Source organism: Manis pentadactyla, chromosome 15 (genome assembly GCF_030020395.1).
Source record: "Manis pentadactyla isolate mManPen7 chromosome 15, mManPen7.hap1, whole genome shotgun sequence".
Lineage (NCBI taxonomy): Eukaryota > Metazoa > Chordata > Mammalia > Pholidota > Manidae > Manis > Manis pentadactyla.
The window spans coordinates 61,268,633-61,283,195 of NC_080033.1; the positions used below are offsets into that span (position 1 = coordinate 61,268,633).

A 14,563-nucleotide genomic window follows, 5' to 3' on the forward strand; every position below is an offset into this window, starting at 1 on the left:
GGAATGGGCTGGAGCCAGGCAGTATTTGCCCACACAAGACAGGTGTCATCACACGGGCACAACGGACTTATGACGTGACCAGTTCTAGGAAGGGTAATTTGGGGTACATCTACCCAACAGGGACAGGAACGGAACACTGTGGTTGACTAGGACAAACCCAATTCCCGGTGATTTTCACCTAGGTTTCCAGGAATTTAAAAATCCTAGGAAATGACACAGCCACAGGTCCCACATAATTGGTTATCCCAAATGAGAGTGAGGGTACTGGATTTTAAGAAAATCTCTATGTTAAAAAGAGTCCACCTATAACAGGATATGATCTGTCTCATTTGGTGTCCGGGTTGGTGGAAAGGCCCCAGAACACTGTCAAGGCAGTCATGCTGGCTCCTTATTACAGAGATAATGAGAAGCACTTGGCTAAATGAGCAATCCACTATGGCTCCATTTAACCAAACAGTGGAAAAATAAATGGAGGCCACCCCAGAGGTGGGGTCTGCAAGCTTTCAGACCACACTGGGAACCACCACAATTCCCTGACTTTTTAAGCTAACCTACCAAAAGCATAATATCTGAGGCCCATGTGCCAAGTGGCTCAGCTGCAAATAGACCAGCTCAATTAAAAACGCTTTTCCTAGCAGACATGAATTATTTCTAAAAATGATCACTTTAGAATGTCAAAAATACTCGAGCAGAGGGACCCGGGTAACAAACACGGAAGACCATGAGCAATTATCCTATTGCCCCAGAGCCTTACCTACAAATGGCTACAGAGGAGCCTGTGTGGGACACGAGCGCTGTCCTGGACACAAGGCCAAGTGTACAGATGTTGGACTTGGGCTTTAAAGATTTGTCTGTTACTGTTAACGTTTGCTCCTACGATGCGGGCTCCCTTCTGAGTGAGGTGAGCTCGTCACAGCTCTGACAGATGGGGGTTGCCTCTGTTGTATAAATGAGGGCATGAGGCTTACTCAAGGCCACACTCATAAAAGCTGAGGTTTGGACACAGGCTATCAGGCTGCTAAGCCCATACTTGTTAACCTGTTTTCAAGCACATGATTTTAGATTAAAAAAGAAAAAATTAAGTCCTGACTAAGCTACCTGTTCATATGTAAAGAGTCTGGCCAATGTTTAACTGGATCCATTTTGGCATATAAGGAGAGCAACATTTAGTTCTAGTAAAGACAAACCAACACACCATCCCTACAATCACTCATTTCAAATTTCACTTCTCTGTAAGTAGGAGCGTGTTCTGCTGAGCCAGGGCAGCGTGCTGAAGACCGGCAGACGCAGCAGCCTGAGGCCCCGTGGCTTCACAAGGGGCACCAGGCTCAGACCACGAAGTCGTACTTCAGGCCAGGCTCAGGAGCCAGTACCTCACATTCTTATCTCCTTTCTGCATGTGTCAGGAGAAGGCACATTCAGAGAGAAGAAAACTGAGTCCAGGGAGGTGTGTTAGGACTCCTCCCCCATCCATAGTCTTGGGTTACAGAGATTGGCAGAAGCAAACCCATGGAGTCATCCACATCTACTTGATGGAAATGTGAAGACCAGTGGCCTTGGACAACTTTCTACAATTACCCTTCATGCGGAAATCAGTCTGTATTCCTGTGGCTTCCTTGCCAACTCTTGGGACACCAGGCTTCTGATGCTTCTCTGGTCTGTACAGATGTATGGGTGATGTTCCACAGAACCTCACTAAGCTGCCTTTCAAGCATATAATAGAAGGAGGCTCTCCCACACAGGATGACCCTAATCATAGTGCCACCAAGAATCCAACTGTAAAAGCAATTATGGGACGGCACTATATTCATTCATTTAACACAGCAAGCAATACCTGTAATACATTCTCAAAAATCTTTAAGGGGTCATAAAACACTGTTTTAAATTGGTTGGTGGGTTTTAAATATGAAATATCTCCTCTTCAGGTTGCAGGGGTCATTCAGTAATCCTGTCAGGTGGTCAATTTTTCTAGGGTTCAAATAAAACAAGGCTGCCTAAATACAGACATGCTAAAGCTCAAAGCTCAAATCAGAATTTAGGGGCCTCAGTTCTTGTTGTCCGCTACGAGAACAGACAGTTTTTCAGGGTATTTCCAGTGCTTTGGTAACAAAAAGATTCATATTCCACCCACATCTCCCAAGACTCCTTTTTCCCCTTATATATTGCTGGCGATTTTTGGAGTCTCGCTTGTCTGTGTAACAACATGCAGAGAACAAGGACACGCAAGGCTGAGGTACGGCTGATCTTTCCAGGTGAGGGGAGGGCACGTTGGCCTAAAAGCCCCCTAAACCTCCTGCATTGCTCTGGTCCCACTCTGACAGGCTCAAATGCAGACACTTTTCTGTGCAGGAAAATCGGTACCTCTGAGAGGCAAAGGACTGCACTCTCTGAGGTCTTCTCAATGCCCCATCGACAGAAAATGCCCCTTCCCCACAGAGTTCATGAGCAGGGGCTGAGAGAAGAGACACAGACAAGACAGACAAATTACCACATGATGAGCACCAGATGCTCCTCTGAACATACCAAGAAGGTGTTCATGGAATTACAGGAAAGACGACAGGGAGGAAAGACTGGGAGGGGGACGGGAGGCACTGGGGCGAATAGCACTGAATGACAACCAACAGCCAGCTTGCGACTGTACCACCAGTATTACTGCTACAATCGGAGGCAACATCGATGCCAATAAATGGGTTAAATGTAAAAACAGCCCAAGAATAAGCCACCAACTGCTTCGCAGCAACCCCATCAACAACGCATAATCAGCAGAGTGGGCAGTGAGTCAAAATGAGTCCCTATTTAAGTGGCAGCGGGAGTGGAGACTTCCGGAAAATCAGCAGAGACTCAGCAGTCAGGTCGGCTGGGACAGGCTCTTTGGGGAAAGGTGGCCATGCTGTCGGATCCACCTGCAAGCTGTTGGCCGCAGTGGTACCTGCTTATCAGGGCTCCTGATTTCAACTGGTGTTTATACAAAAAAGGCTCTGGGACTATTCCCCTAAACATTTTTTCGGCTGAATGAAACTTACACAAAAGCCTCAAGGCTGCCTTGTACAGCTTGAGGCCACCTTGGCGCTACCGAAACATGAAGGGGGGAGAGGAAGACAGAAGAGGGGATGGCCAGTAGGAGCAAGCGAGGAGGAAAGGCAGGAAGAGAGGATGTCCATTGTAGCGGTTCTGCTGTCGGTGCAAAATGATGATGGTATAGAAAAAAATCTGTCCCAGAAAATTCCCAAAGTTTTAAAAATTAGCTTATGTGTCATGCCAATGTAGCAGGTGGGCACTTCCCCCTCTGCCCTAGACCAAGACCATAAAAACAGATAGAAAACAGTGGAAGCCTCTTGTATCTTCCTCTGCTTCCCCCCATGCCAAAGGTAGGCTTTTGGAAGCTCTATGGAATTACACAAATACTCCAAATGAAATCAGGTGAGCAAAGGGCTTACAGTCAGGGTTTCTTCCACGAAACCCAGTATTTAGCTTCATTTTCATTCACAATCCTTAATGACATTGGTATTCACCCACTTGAAACTGTGATCGAACAAGGAGGCAGTCCTTGGCGCCCGCCTCCCAAGAGTGAAAAATTTATGGCGCTGGTCTTGACAACCAGCCAGCCTGTCATTTCAGGTTCCTCAAAGCCAGGCAGGTGGCATTTTATTCTTGGGCCTTTGGGCAGAGACAGGATTAGTCAAGGAGAGCAGTTGCACAGCGCACAGTACCGGGAAGTCGTTAATTGCTTGTATGGACCAACGTCGCCGGGCAGAGCGAGGAGACATCTGTGCGTGAAAACGTTACACCCAGGAGGAGGGAAGAAAAACACCAAGAAAATTAAAAGGGAAAAATATAGAATAAAATGAAAGCTTCCCACACATCTGATGGATTAAAAGGTACCACACTATACTGGCAAAATCAGGATTGGAATGACTAAAAAAATCTGAGCCTAGCAGAGCTTTATTGGATTCCCTCACCTCCCTTCCCACCCATCGCTCCAAACCCAGCTTCAATGTCATTGTTCTTCAGTCTGAAACACACTTCAAGACACGAGGAGGCTGGCGTCAACACCGCTCTGACAAAGGAACTACCATCAGGGTTTGCAGTACTCTGAGGAGGATTAAGATCACAGTGCACGTGGAGAAAACAGGCGGAAAGTCTGCTCGCCCCTTAGAGAGCCTACATTACGTGCAAGAAGATTCTCATTCCTAAAAAGGAAGAAATTCTTCAATAGACTTAATACTAAATTCTTTTTGGTGTGTGGCTGGGGGCCACTGGGGACTGCAGGACTGGTTTCAGAGTGATGCATGGGGAAGCAAGAGAGAGTCTGAGAGAAATGACAGGACGGGGGAGTGGCGCTGAAGGGCGCTCGCTAACAACAAGGGCACTGGTGTGAAACCAAGGGCATGAAGCACTGCTTAGGGGAATCAGAAATGACTCTGTGAATGTCAAGACCTTCCCAGTTATTTACATTAGAGCTATTTTAGTAACATAAACTGAAGCAAATGTGGGAGGTTGCAAAATTTTTTTAATGGTTGCAGGGCACTATCTCTTGTTTATCACAAGCTCTGGATCTTCTGATTTATCATAGGAATGAACAGTAATTTATCGACTATTAATAGTTGGACCAGTTAACAAATGAGTGTTAGCATCTCTCTCTGCTTTCTAACTTCCTATGACACTTGGTGGTTTCTTTAAAGCCTCTAACATTTTTTTAACTTTTAGGAGTGCATCTTGAAATTCCATCTGGAGCACATGTGGGTGAATATAACAGAAGGACCTAAGCAGGGTAGGTTAAAGATACAAAAAAAAAACAGAGAAATGAACAGTATCCCCAATGGCTCTATACAAAGATTTTTGGAATCTCCAAAATATTCTGTAATTTCTTCACTGATACACTTTAATGCAGTTATATTCTTTTCCTTTATTCTTGCTCATTTAAAGATCTCAGGGGTAGAGATCTAAAAGAGAAAAAAAATATGTAGGAGAAAAACTGGGACTGAAAATAAAGACTTAAGCACACAGAAATTTAGTAAACTAGAATCATTTCCAGAACAGAAGTAGTAAAAGTGACACAGGTGAAACTAGATACTTGAGAATCAGAACACTTCCTCAAGGCATAAAAATGTATTAACCTCCATGAGGAAGAGAAGATGGCCTGTATAAGATCTCATGGCCAAATTTCATGTAATTCCCCCCACTTTGCCTGTATAAATGGGATGGACATGAACAAGCTATAAGGAGAGATGACTTATTTCAGATTTACCATTTTAACTTATTAGGTTGAACCACATGAAACTTTGTTAAAGGTAGAAAATGGTCAAATGACAGCAATTTCACATGATTTAACCTTTAACCTAATTACTATATGTTATCCATTAAAATGTGCCTCCCTCCCCAAAGGCCTCTAGGGTTCCTGTAATATCTTACTTCTTGGCCTGTGAGATTGTTAATTTACTGAATTACATGCTTATGATTCGTGAACTTTTCTGTACATGTTATATAGCAATACAAACATTTCGTATGAAATTATAATAAAAGTGTCTCTCCTCATTTTATTTGGTCGCTATCTGAAATAAAGACCACTTACTGTGTCATCCTAGGGGATCACAACAGCCCACTTTCTGGGGAGAAGCAGCAAACTGGGAGTCACCCCAAATGGAAATATCCCAGTTCTTTCCCTATGCCGGAAACGTCCTGTCTGATAAAGGTAATTATCTATGTAACTGGTTCATCTTTAGGATTATGGTTTTTACAGAAGAGGCCAGACCACCAAAAACATGAATGTAAGCTTCAGCTTCAGAAATGCTTTTGCATTAGGAGAGGTTCCATCTTGGAACTGGAGTTATTTTGACTAGACTTGGCCTTTATGCACTATCACAGAGTCAGAAGTGCCAGCGAATCTGTTCTGCCCAACCTGAACCCAAGCATGAGTAGCACATGACATGATTCAAAGGGGAAGTCAGAATTGCCCCTTCAATTAAAAGATCTCCTCAACCTGCTAAAGAAAATTCCCACATTTACCCAACTCTTGAGTTTGTTTAGCTATTACGTCAATTAAATGCCTTAGTTCCAACTGTTTATCAAATTATCTATCCAATTGCCTGCTAGCTTACAGAAAACAGGGCATGGGGACACTAAAAATTTTGAATGTAAAGGACTTGGGAGGATATAGGTGACATCCAGGGCGGGCAGAATTCCATCAGAGATGTGAAGACATAAAAAGTTGGCCCGAAGAACAATGCGACAAAAATAATTTTTCCTATTCAACTGAATATGTTGCTCAAGATAGATCCTGCCTGTCATTCATTTCAGTCACATAGAACCATAAGACTAGACAATCAGAGATGGCCAGCTATCAGGGTGAGCCAGTTAGATATTACATTGCAATCGAAGTGAAGACGCCTCTAATATTTGTTAGTAATTCAAATTTTTTACAAAAAATTTTAATTATAGTCAATCCATCATTTCTCAATGGATGTCATTTCTCAATGACAACAAAGAATACCTAAGGACTGAGTCTGTTGATAGCTCCAGTGATAACTGTTTAAAATATGTCAGTTAAAAGCCGGTTTAAACCAGACTCTCTCAACAACACAGAAAGAGTCCTTAGAATCATTCCTCTGCTCTGCCAATATTGTCTACTGTTGTCATAAAGGCTCCTGACAGCTCAATAACTACGTTAGGGACAATGAGTTCTTTAAGAACCCATGAACATAAGGACAGGTTTAGGTGGTTTTTGTATAAATGTGTCTATTCAAATGGGTACTTCAGTTTAGACTTAGGAAAAGTATAAAATCTCTTAAAGATCAACTTTAAAATTTTAAAAAACTATAAAATTCCAAATATATCAAGATCCCAAGTCTTCAGAGACATCCCTTAACTTGTTGACACCATCAATACCAAGGATGACCTGAGGCTAAATTATTCTAAAAGGAAAGGGAATCAACTTAATGAATGGGGAGAGCAAGGAGAGCGTCAAATGAGGCAGGGGGAACCAGGATTCCAGAAACTAGCCCTCCCCTCCACACACAGTTCACAGCAGTTCAAACCAACTGAAAGGAAGAAGCAAAGGCTTTTCTTGAGCAAACTAATAATGAAAGCTGAAGACTAGGGGGAGTACTGATTGAGCTCCTGTGTGGGGCAGACAGGAGACGAAGAACAAGAATCCGGAAAAGGGGTAAGAGTCAAAGGCTGTGACTCTGCAGCTTACCCGCTCCTTGTAGTAGAAGGAGCTGATGGACACCTGCTCTTTCTCACTGCGAGTGGGGCTCCCGCTGTACAAACGAAGGTTCCCAGGGGCCTCTGTGCGGATCTTCATTGGTGCAATCAAGCCAGTATGATAAGCAGACAAGGCTGAGAGAGATCTGTGGTTGAAAATGCAGAATTACCCATACTGGCTTTAGTCTTTCTATATTTCTAAGTACTACTGTTCTTAGCACTTGATGAAACCAAGAGGAAAAGACAGATAAAATGGAGAAAAAATGGAAACTCAAAAAAAAAAAAAAGAATCAAATAGAACTTTTAGAATTGAAATATGCTTTATCTGCAAAAGCAAAGAATACTTTTATGATTGTATATGTGGAAAATTCAAAGGACTCTACAAACTACCAGAATAAGTGAAGTTAGATTCAAGGTCTATCTACAAACCTTATTGTACGTCTATATATTAGAAACAAACATTTGGAAAGAAACTTTCAAAAAAATTTGATATACAGTAGCACCAAAACACATCAAATCCCTAGAAAGAATGAAAAAATGTAATGAAAAAATTACACTGAAAATACAAAATATTGCTGAAAGAAATTAAAGACAACCCAAAACAACAGAGAAATACCATGTGAGTGGATTGGAAGATTCCATACTATTGTCAAGACGTCAATTTTCTCCACATTGATCTATAGAGTCAACACAATTCTGATCAAAATATGAGCAGGCTTATTTTGTAGAAACTAATAAGTTGATTTCATATTTTTACAGAAATGCAAAAGACCTACAATAGCCAACACAAGCTGGGAGACTTACACTACCAAATTTGAAGACTTACTACATAAAACTACATTAAGAGTCTAGTGTTGGCATAAGAAGATCAAGGAAAAATAACAATACAGAAATAGACCCACAAACATACAGTTAATTGATTTGCAACAAAGGTATCAATACAAATTCAATGACAAAAACCAAATTTTTTCCAAAAGTGGTGCTAGAACTATATATCACCACTGAAAATAATAAACATTGATCTCCACTTCATACAAAAGAATTAATTTAAGATTGATTACAGAATTTAAGGAATTTAAAACTATAAACTTTTAAAAGAAAACACAGAAGAATATTTTCATGACCTTGGGGCAGGCAAAGACTTTTTTAGAAAGGACACAAAAACACTAACCATAACATTTCTAAAGCGACACACTGGACTTCATTCAAATTAAAAACTGCTGTTATCAAAAATCATTAAGGAGGGATAAAGACAAGCCACAGATCTATGATCTGTGGTTACGTCTAACAAAGAATTCGCAACCAGAATAGATTAAGAACTACCACAATAAATAAGAAGCACAGTAGGAAAAAAATGGCAAAGTACTTGAAGAGACACAGCACAGAAGAGACTCGAATGGTCAGTGAGCACACAGAAATTGCTCAACATCGTCAGTCACAAGTGACAGGATGCTACAACCCACCACTTAGCTAATGTTGAAAAGACTGAAAATATCGAGTTTTTAAGAGGGGGTGGAGCAACCAAAACTCAGAAAACTGCTGTTTAGATTGTAAAATGGTACAACTACTGGAGACAGGCTTTTTTGGCAATTCTGATAAAATGCACCTAATCCTATGACACAGGCATTCTAATCCTTGGGTAGAGAAATTAATACACATGTCTAGAAAAAGACTTGCACATGTAGGTCTACTCATAATAGCCCAAAACTGGAAATAACCCAAATGTCCATCAAAAGGAGAATGAATAAACAAATTGTATTGCTTTCATACAATGGAACTAACTATTGATATGCATAACAAAGTGGATCAATTTCAAAAACATTAAGTTGGGCAAAATAAACCAGACATAAAACAGTACAAACACAGATAAACTTAAATGCAGTGATGGAAGTCAGAAGGGTAGTTTTCTCTAGATAAAAGGACCAGGGAACTTTTTGGGGTGACAGCAATGCTCTGTATCTGGTCTCGGTCCTGGTCATTAACATATACACTTCACATTTGTATATGTAGATTATAGCTCAATAAAATAGTTTATCTGAAAAGTGTTCTAATAGGTTTTTAGCTTAGGTGTTTGCTTTCTAGACCAACCTTTCAAAATAAGGAAACTTTCTAGACCAACCTTTCAAAATAAGTAATGAGGGGGGTCTCTGGCACTTTACTCCCCAGTTCTTATGGGCCAAGGTCTCATCTGCTTGGTACTGCAGAGCCTGGTAAACTCCCAGGACAGCAGGAGGGCCTGCTCATGCACTTGGGTCAATCTTCTTTCTTTCTTGTTAGCTCTGCTACTCATTCATAAGTATGTGAATTATACTATATCCAATATATCCAGGTGTTTATAGCAGAGGGTTTCTAAGTTATCTTGGTCAGCAGAACCAGAAATCTATTATACAAAACTTAACAATATTTAAGTTTAAAATAACCAGTAGTATGGGGCAGACAGTGCATGTTGTGGGGGCAAGAGTAGGGGTATATGGGAACCCAGTACTTTCCACTTGAAGAGCTATGAATCTAAAACTGTTCTAAAAGATTCAGAAAAGAACATTTTGCAGTATGATCCAGCAATTCCATTCCTATGTAAATACCCAAGAAAAAATGAAAATATATGTCTACATAAAAACATGTATATGTATGTTCACAGCAGCATTATTCACCACAGCTAAAAAGTAGAAATAACCCAGATGTTCACTGACTGATGGATGAATAAATAAAATGTGGTATATACATATGATAGAATATTCTTTGGCAATTAATAGAAATGAAGTACTGATATATGCTATGACATGTGTGGTCCTTGAGAACATTATACAGCTGACCCATGAACAACATGGGGTTAGGGGAACTAACCCCCTGCACAGTCAAAAATCAACGTATAACTTTTGCCTCCCCCAAAATATGACTGCTAATAGCCTACTGCTAACTGGAAGCCTTACCAATGACACAGTTGATTAACACATACTTTCTATGTTATATGTATTACATACTATATTCTTATGATAAGGTAAGCTAGAGGAAAGAGTTTTTCCAAATTGTCACAAATCTTCAAAAAATTTTCCAATGTATTTGTTGAAAAAAATCCACAAATAAGTGGACCTGCATAGTTCAAACCCGTGTTGTTCAAGGGTCAACTGTAATAGGTAGTTTGAATATTAAACTGTAATAAGTAAACTGTATTAAAAGAAGCCAGTCACAAAGGACCACACACATGATTCCATTTACATGAAATGTTAAGAATAGGCACATTTATAGACAAAAAGCAGATTAATGTTTGCTCTAGGTTAGAGGGATGGGGGACTGAGGGGTGGTGACAACTAGGAGATGCATTTCCTTCAGAGGTAATGAAAATGTTCCAGAATTTACTGTGGTGATGGCTGCACATAGCTGTGAATATACATATACCAAAAGCCACTGAATTACATACTTTAAGGGGGTCAACTGTATATTATAGAATTGTATCTCAATAAAGGTGTTAACTAAAAAAAAAAACAAAAAAAAAAAACCACACAGTAGTAATAATAGGAAACACAGAGCACCCTCAATGTGCCAGGTGGTGTTCTAAAGGCTTCAGAGGGACAAATTCATTAAATGCTCACAGCAGCAGCTAAAGGTGCTGTTATCATCCCCAAGTTATCGCTGAGGAGACTCAAGCAGTTTCGATAACTTACCTGAGGTCACAGAACAGCAGGGTCAAAACTCAGACCCAGTAGTTTGTCTCTGAAGCCCACATTCCCATTTGCTATGCTAGATTGCCTCTTAAAAACAAAACAAAACAAAGTAAAACCCCACACACAAACAGTGGAGGCTAGACAGAAAACATGTTAAATTGTTAACAGGGCTCAAGAAGGAAAAGAAGAGCTTTCACACTGTAAAATTTCTGTATTGTTTGAGTTTTTCCAACATCCTACTTAAAATTAAACATGTTTTGGTAATATTGGAAGAGGCATATTAGCGTTGTGGGACTGGAGATGGTTTTTATTATTTTTGTATTTTTATTTAATATTCAAACAATCCTTTAGCAACAGGGGAAAAGCACATGAAAAAAGAATTTGCCTTGTTTTGACAACAGCTTTTATCAAGCTACTCCTAGTGGTTTGGGAGTAACCTAGCAGTTGAAACCTCAGCATATTTGGCAATGGGATGAACCTGATCTACCTTGAATAAATCTTTCAATGGGTGTTTACTGCAGAACTGAAACAAACTGTCCAAAGACAAATTCAGTGGTCACCCCCAGATGTCTCCCCACTTCTGACCCCATGAATGCAGTTATGTCTGCATGTCCCAAACTCACCTCGGAGTAGGTTCTGTTGGAGACACTGCTCGATGCATCGTCATAGGCCTCGTGAAATACACCAGATACCCTGACAAAGGAGACATGAATGCGCACACCGCAGTCAGCAAGCTGGATGCAGGAAATCCTCAGTCGGCCCTGGTTAATCCTAACTGCAGTCATACCCGACGAGGACAAAGGTCAGAATCTCTAGGCTCCAGAAGAGATAGGCTGAATGTTTAGAGAAAGTCTTCATGGATACTTTATATTTTCCTGCTAGGGGACCGGTCCCATGATGAGAATCGAGGCTCTGCGTATGACTCAAATTCACGCTCTTCAGAATGGAAAAATTAAGGCTGTAATTCAGGTGGACATTCTGAGGATATGTCCACAGATGATAATTCAGCATCAGACCATGTAACACTACTACAGAGGTCTTCTGAGTTCTCAGGAAATAAAAACAGAAAAATCTTCTGATGGAGATTTCTATGTAGACTATATGACATTCTTAGCTGCTCTATCTCAAAATCTAGAATCACAGAACTGAAAAGAGACCAACCTGCTCCACAGAACCTGGCCCCCGAGGTCCTAGGAAAGGGAATGTTGGCATCCTGGTATGACCCGTAGGCAGTGGTCACCCGGGCAAATGTTGGTAAGGGTGGTGTGACGGAGTTTGGGAGAGCAAAGGGGTTGCTAGAAGCGCTGTCTTCTTGGTTCTGAAATTTAAAAATCAATAGACTAAAAACCACACCCTGTCTGAAAGCTGAATTACAAAGTAAGGACACAATTATTACAGAATCAGGGAGTCCAGGAGTTCAGGGAGGAAGACACTGAACAGAACATTAAAAAGCATAGGTTGGAACAAGAATCGCACCACAAAAGACTCAAGGCAGGAGACGAGCTGGCGCAGGCAGGGCTCCAGACAACTCTGGTTGCGTTTCACTTTTTGCAGGGAAGTGTCTTTTAGGATCTAGAAGAGGCACAAAACAGTCATGAATAGCAACACTTCTTGTCCCAACTTGCTTTTAGTCTTCAAAGCAGCTGGAAGCAGTGAATATGCCGGGAGGCTGTGTCTGAGCTTCCAACACATCTTACTGGCCACCTTCTCCAGAGGCTCAACGATTCATTTCTGGGCCCTCTTGGAAGGCCTTTCCTCAGCCAGGGTAGGCACACAGGTTCTGAGAGGGCAGGTTTCTTTATAGTGACTCCCACTCCTCTGCTCTCCCCCTACTCTATCCCCATCTGCAAGAAATCTCAGTACTTTAGAAGTAATACTCTCCAGGCTGGACTGTAAATTGCTCTAGTACAAGCCAGGGAGCAGATTTCACTTTAGTGAAAATTATAATGTATCTTTTTTTGGTTCTTTAAAAATACAAATCCTAACATGTTAATGCACATGCTGTAGATATAAAGTGACACACACATACTTTAGATAGGCACGTATGTGGGACCTGCACTGTCATCACCCATATGGGGCTACCGAGCACAGGAAGTGTGGCTCAGTTGAACTGAGATGTATTCTAAGTTTAAAATTCAAAAAATGTTGAAAACTTAGTATAAAAAGAAAAGAATTAAACTATCTCAGTAATTTTTATATTGATTACATGTTGGCAATACTTTGAACATACTGGATTAAATAAAAATACTACTGAAATTAATTTACTAGCTACTTCCAATTTTTCTTGGTGTGGCTACTAAGAAATTTAAAATTACACATGACCTGCATTATATTTGTACTGAATAGCAATGAATTAGACCTTTAAAGACAATTCCTAATCCTATCACTTTTATATCAATAGAAAAAAAATCTTTTATATATGTTCTAAATGAGACAATGAAATGTTCAAATTACAAGCACAAAATGTCAAATACCACAAAAATCGGAAACGTTAGAATTCAAAGATCCCTACACCACTTAAAAATTTCTTGGTTACATATCACAGTCCAAGAGGACAGACCAAGTGTGTGTGATAGACACTCGATAAGAGGTGAGCAGCACTCCAGTCAGCTTGGTTTTGTCAGGACAGTTCAGTTCCTTTACATATGACCTGCTCACACAGAAAAAGGCACGTCATTACCAGCCCATGGAGTTTCTCGTGGGATTCTGCCTGACTGGCCTGCATGAACTGGCAAATCAAGTTTCTGACCCCGTAGGAGTACAGAACAGATGCCAGGAGGATGCCAGGCTGCACCAGCACAGATGCCAGGAGGGTGCCAGGCTGCACCAGCTCTGTGAGGGCTCTGCCATCCTTTCTCACATCCCACTGCACAGCCAGCCAGCCTCACTCCAGGAGGACACTGTCTCCTTTCACAGAATGGATTTTTTAAAAAGACTTTACATACTTTTTCCCTGGTGACAAAGTACCTTTTAGCTTTAGAGTACATCCTGCCTATCATTTCCAGATAAATGGAATTGTACTGCATGGTTTTCCATTAACCTGGAATTAATGCATAGCTTTAACAAGATCTGCGAGCAGATTACATCCCATTCTAGAATTGCATTTTATTTACATGCATATTTCTGAAACTAGATGCAATGCAACATTTGTACAAAGTTGTCTGGGAAAGGATCATAGTTAAAGTATTAGACTTTCAAAGGAAGTCTGTGATCAGAAAGTTAGGAACCACTGCTCTAATGTTTTCAATGCAGAACGGAGAGCGACTGTTAACGTGGCAGTGCGTAGGGAACAGATGACTTCCAAATTTTACCTATTGGAGTTTTCATTCAACTTTACTACACAACTTAGACACTGATACACATGAGCAGAGGTTTCCTCTTACAACATCAAGGAGAATTTGTGAACACAGATCCCCACCTTTAGCAGCTTAGCTTTCATTGTGGATGTGATGGTTGTAGGGTTAATAAACTGGAAGGAAGGGGCGGCGTTGTTCGGGTACTGCGCAGGGAACTTCACCAGCATCTTGACGCGATGGCTGCTACAGTGCACAGACACCGTGCAGCTCCTATCTGCTGCATCCATCTGCAAGGGACAAATTGACAACTGCGTTGGAGATGAGCCACACAGGGTCTCTAGATGGAAAGGGATTTAAGCTAAACAAATGCTCCACGTTTTTGGTAACCAGGTGAAGGGAGAA

General features: G+C 41.0%; 1 protein-coding gene across 8 annotated transcripts in view; it reads right to left on the reverse strand.

Annotated features, from left to right (window-relative positions):
- The window catches only part of WDR59 (WD repeat domain 59), a 108,419-nt gene that overhangs the window by 19,119 nt on the left and 74,737 nt on the right, over positions 1-14,563 (reverse strand). For 6 of the 8 annotated variants that reach the window (XM_057493095.1, XM_057493091.1, XM_057493090.1 and 3 more), the window contains 6 exons: positions 14,284-14,448; positions 12,342-12,437; positions 12,027-12,183; positions 11,489-11,558; positions 7,196-7,349; positions 3,711-3,767 (listed from right to left, as the gene is read on the reverse strand). In XM_057493095.1, coding sequence (XP_057349078.1) covers positions 3,711-3,767; positions 7,196-7,349; positions 11,489-11,558; positions 12,027-12,183; positions 12,342-12,437; positions 14,284-14,448 — 699 coding nt within the window. The remainder of the gene's footprint in view (positions 1-3,710; positions 3,768-7,195; positions 7,350-11,488; positions 11,559-12,026; positions 12,184-12,341; positions 12,438-14,283; positions 14,449-14,563) is intronic. The other 2 variants (XM_057493093.1, XM_057493092.1) reach the window with 1 other exon arrangement.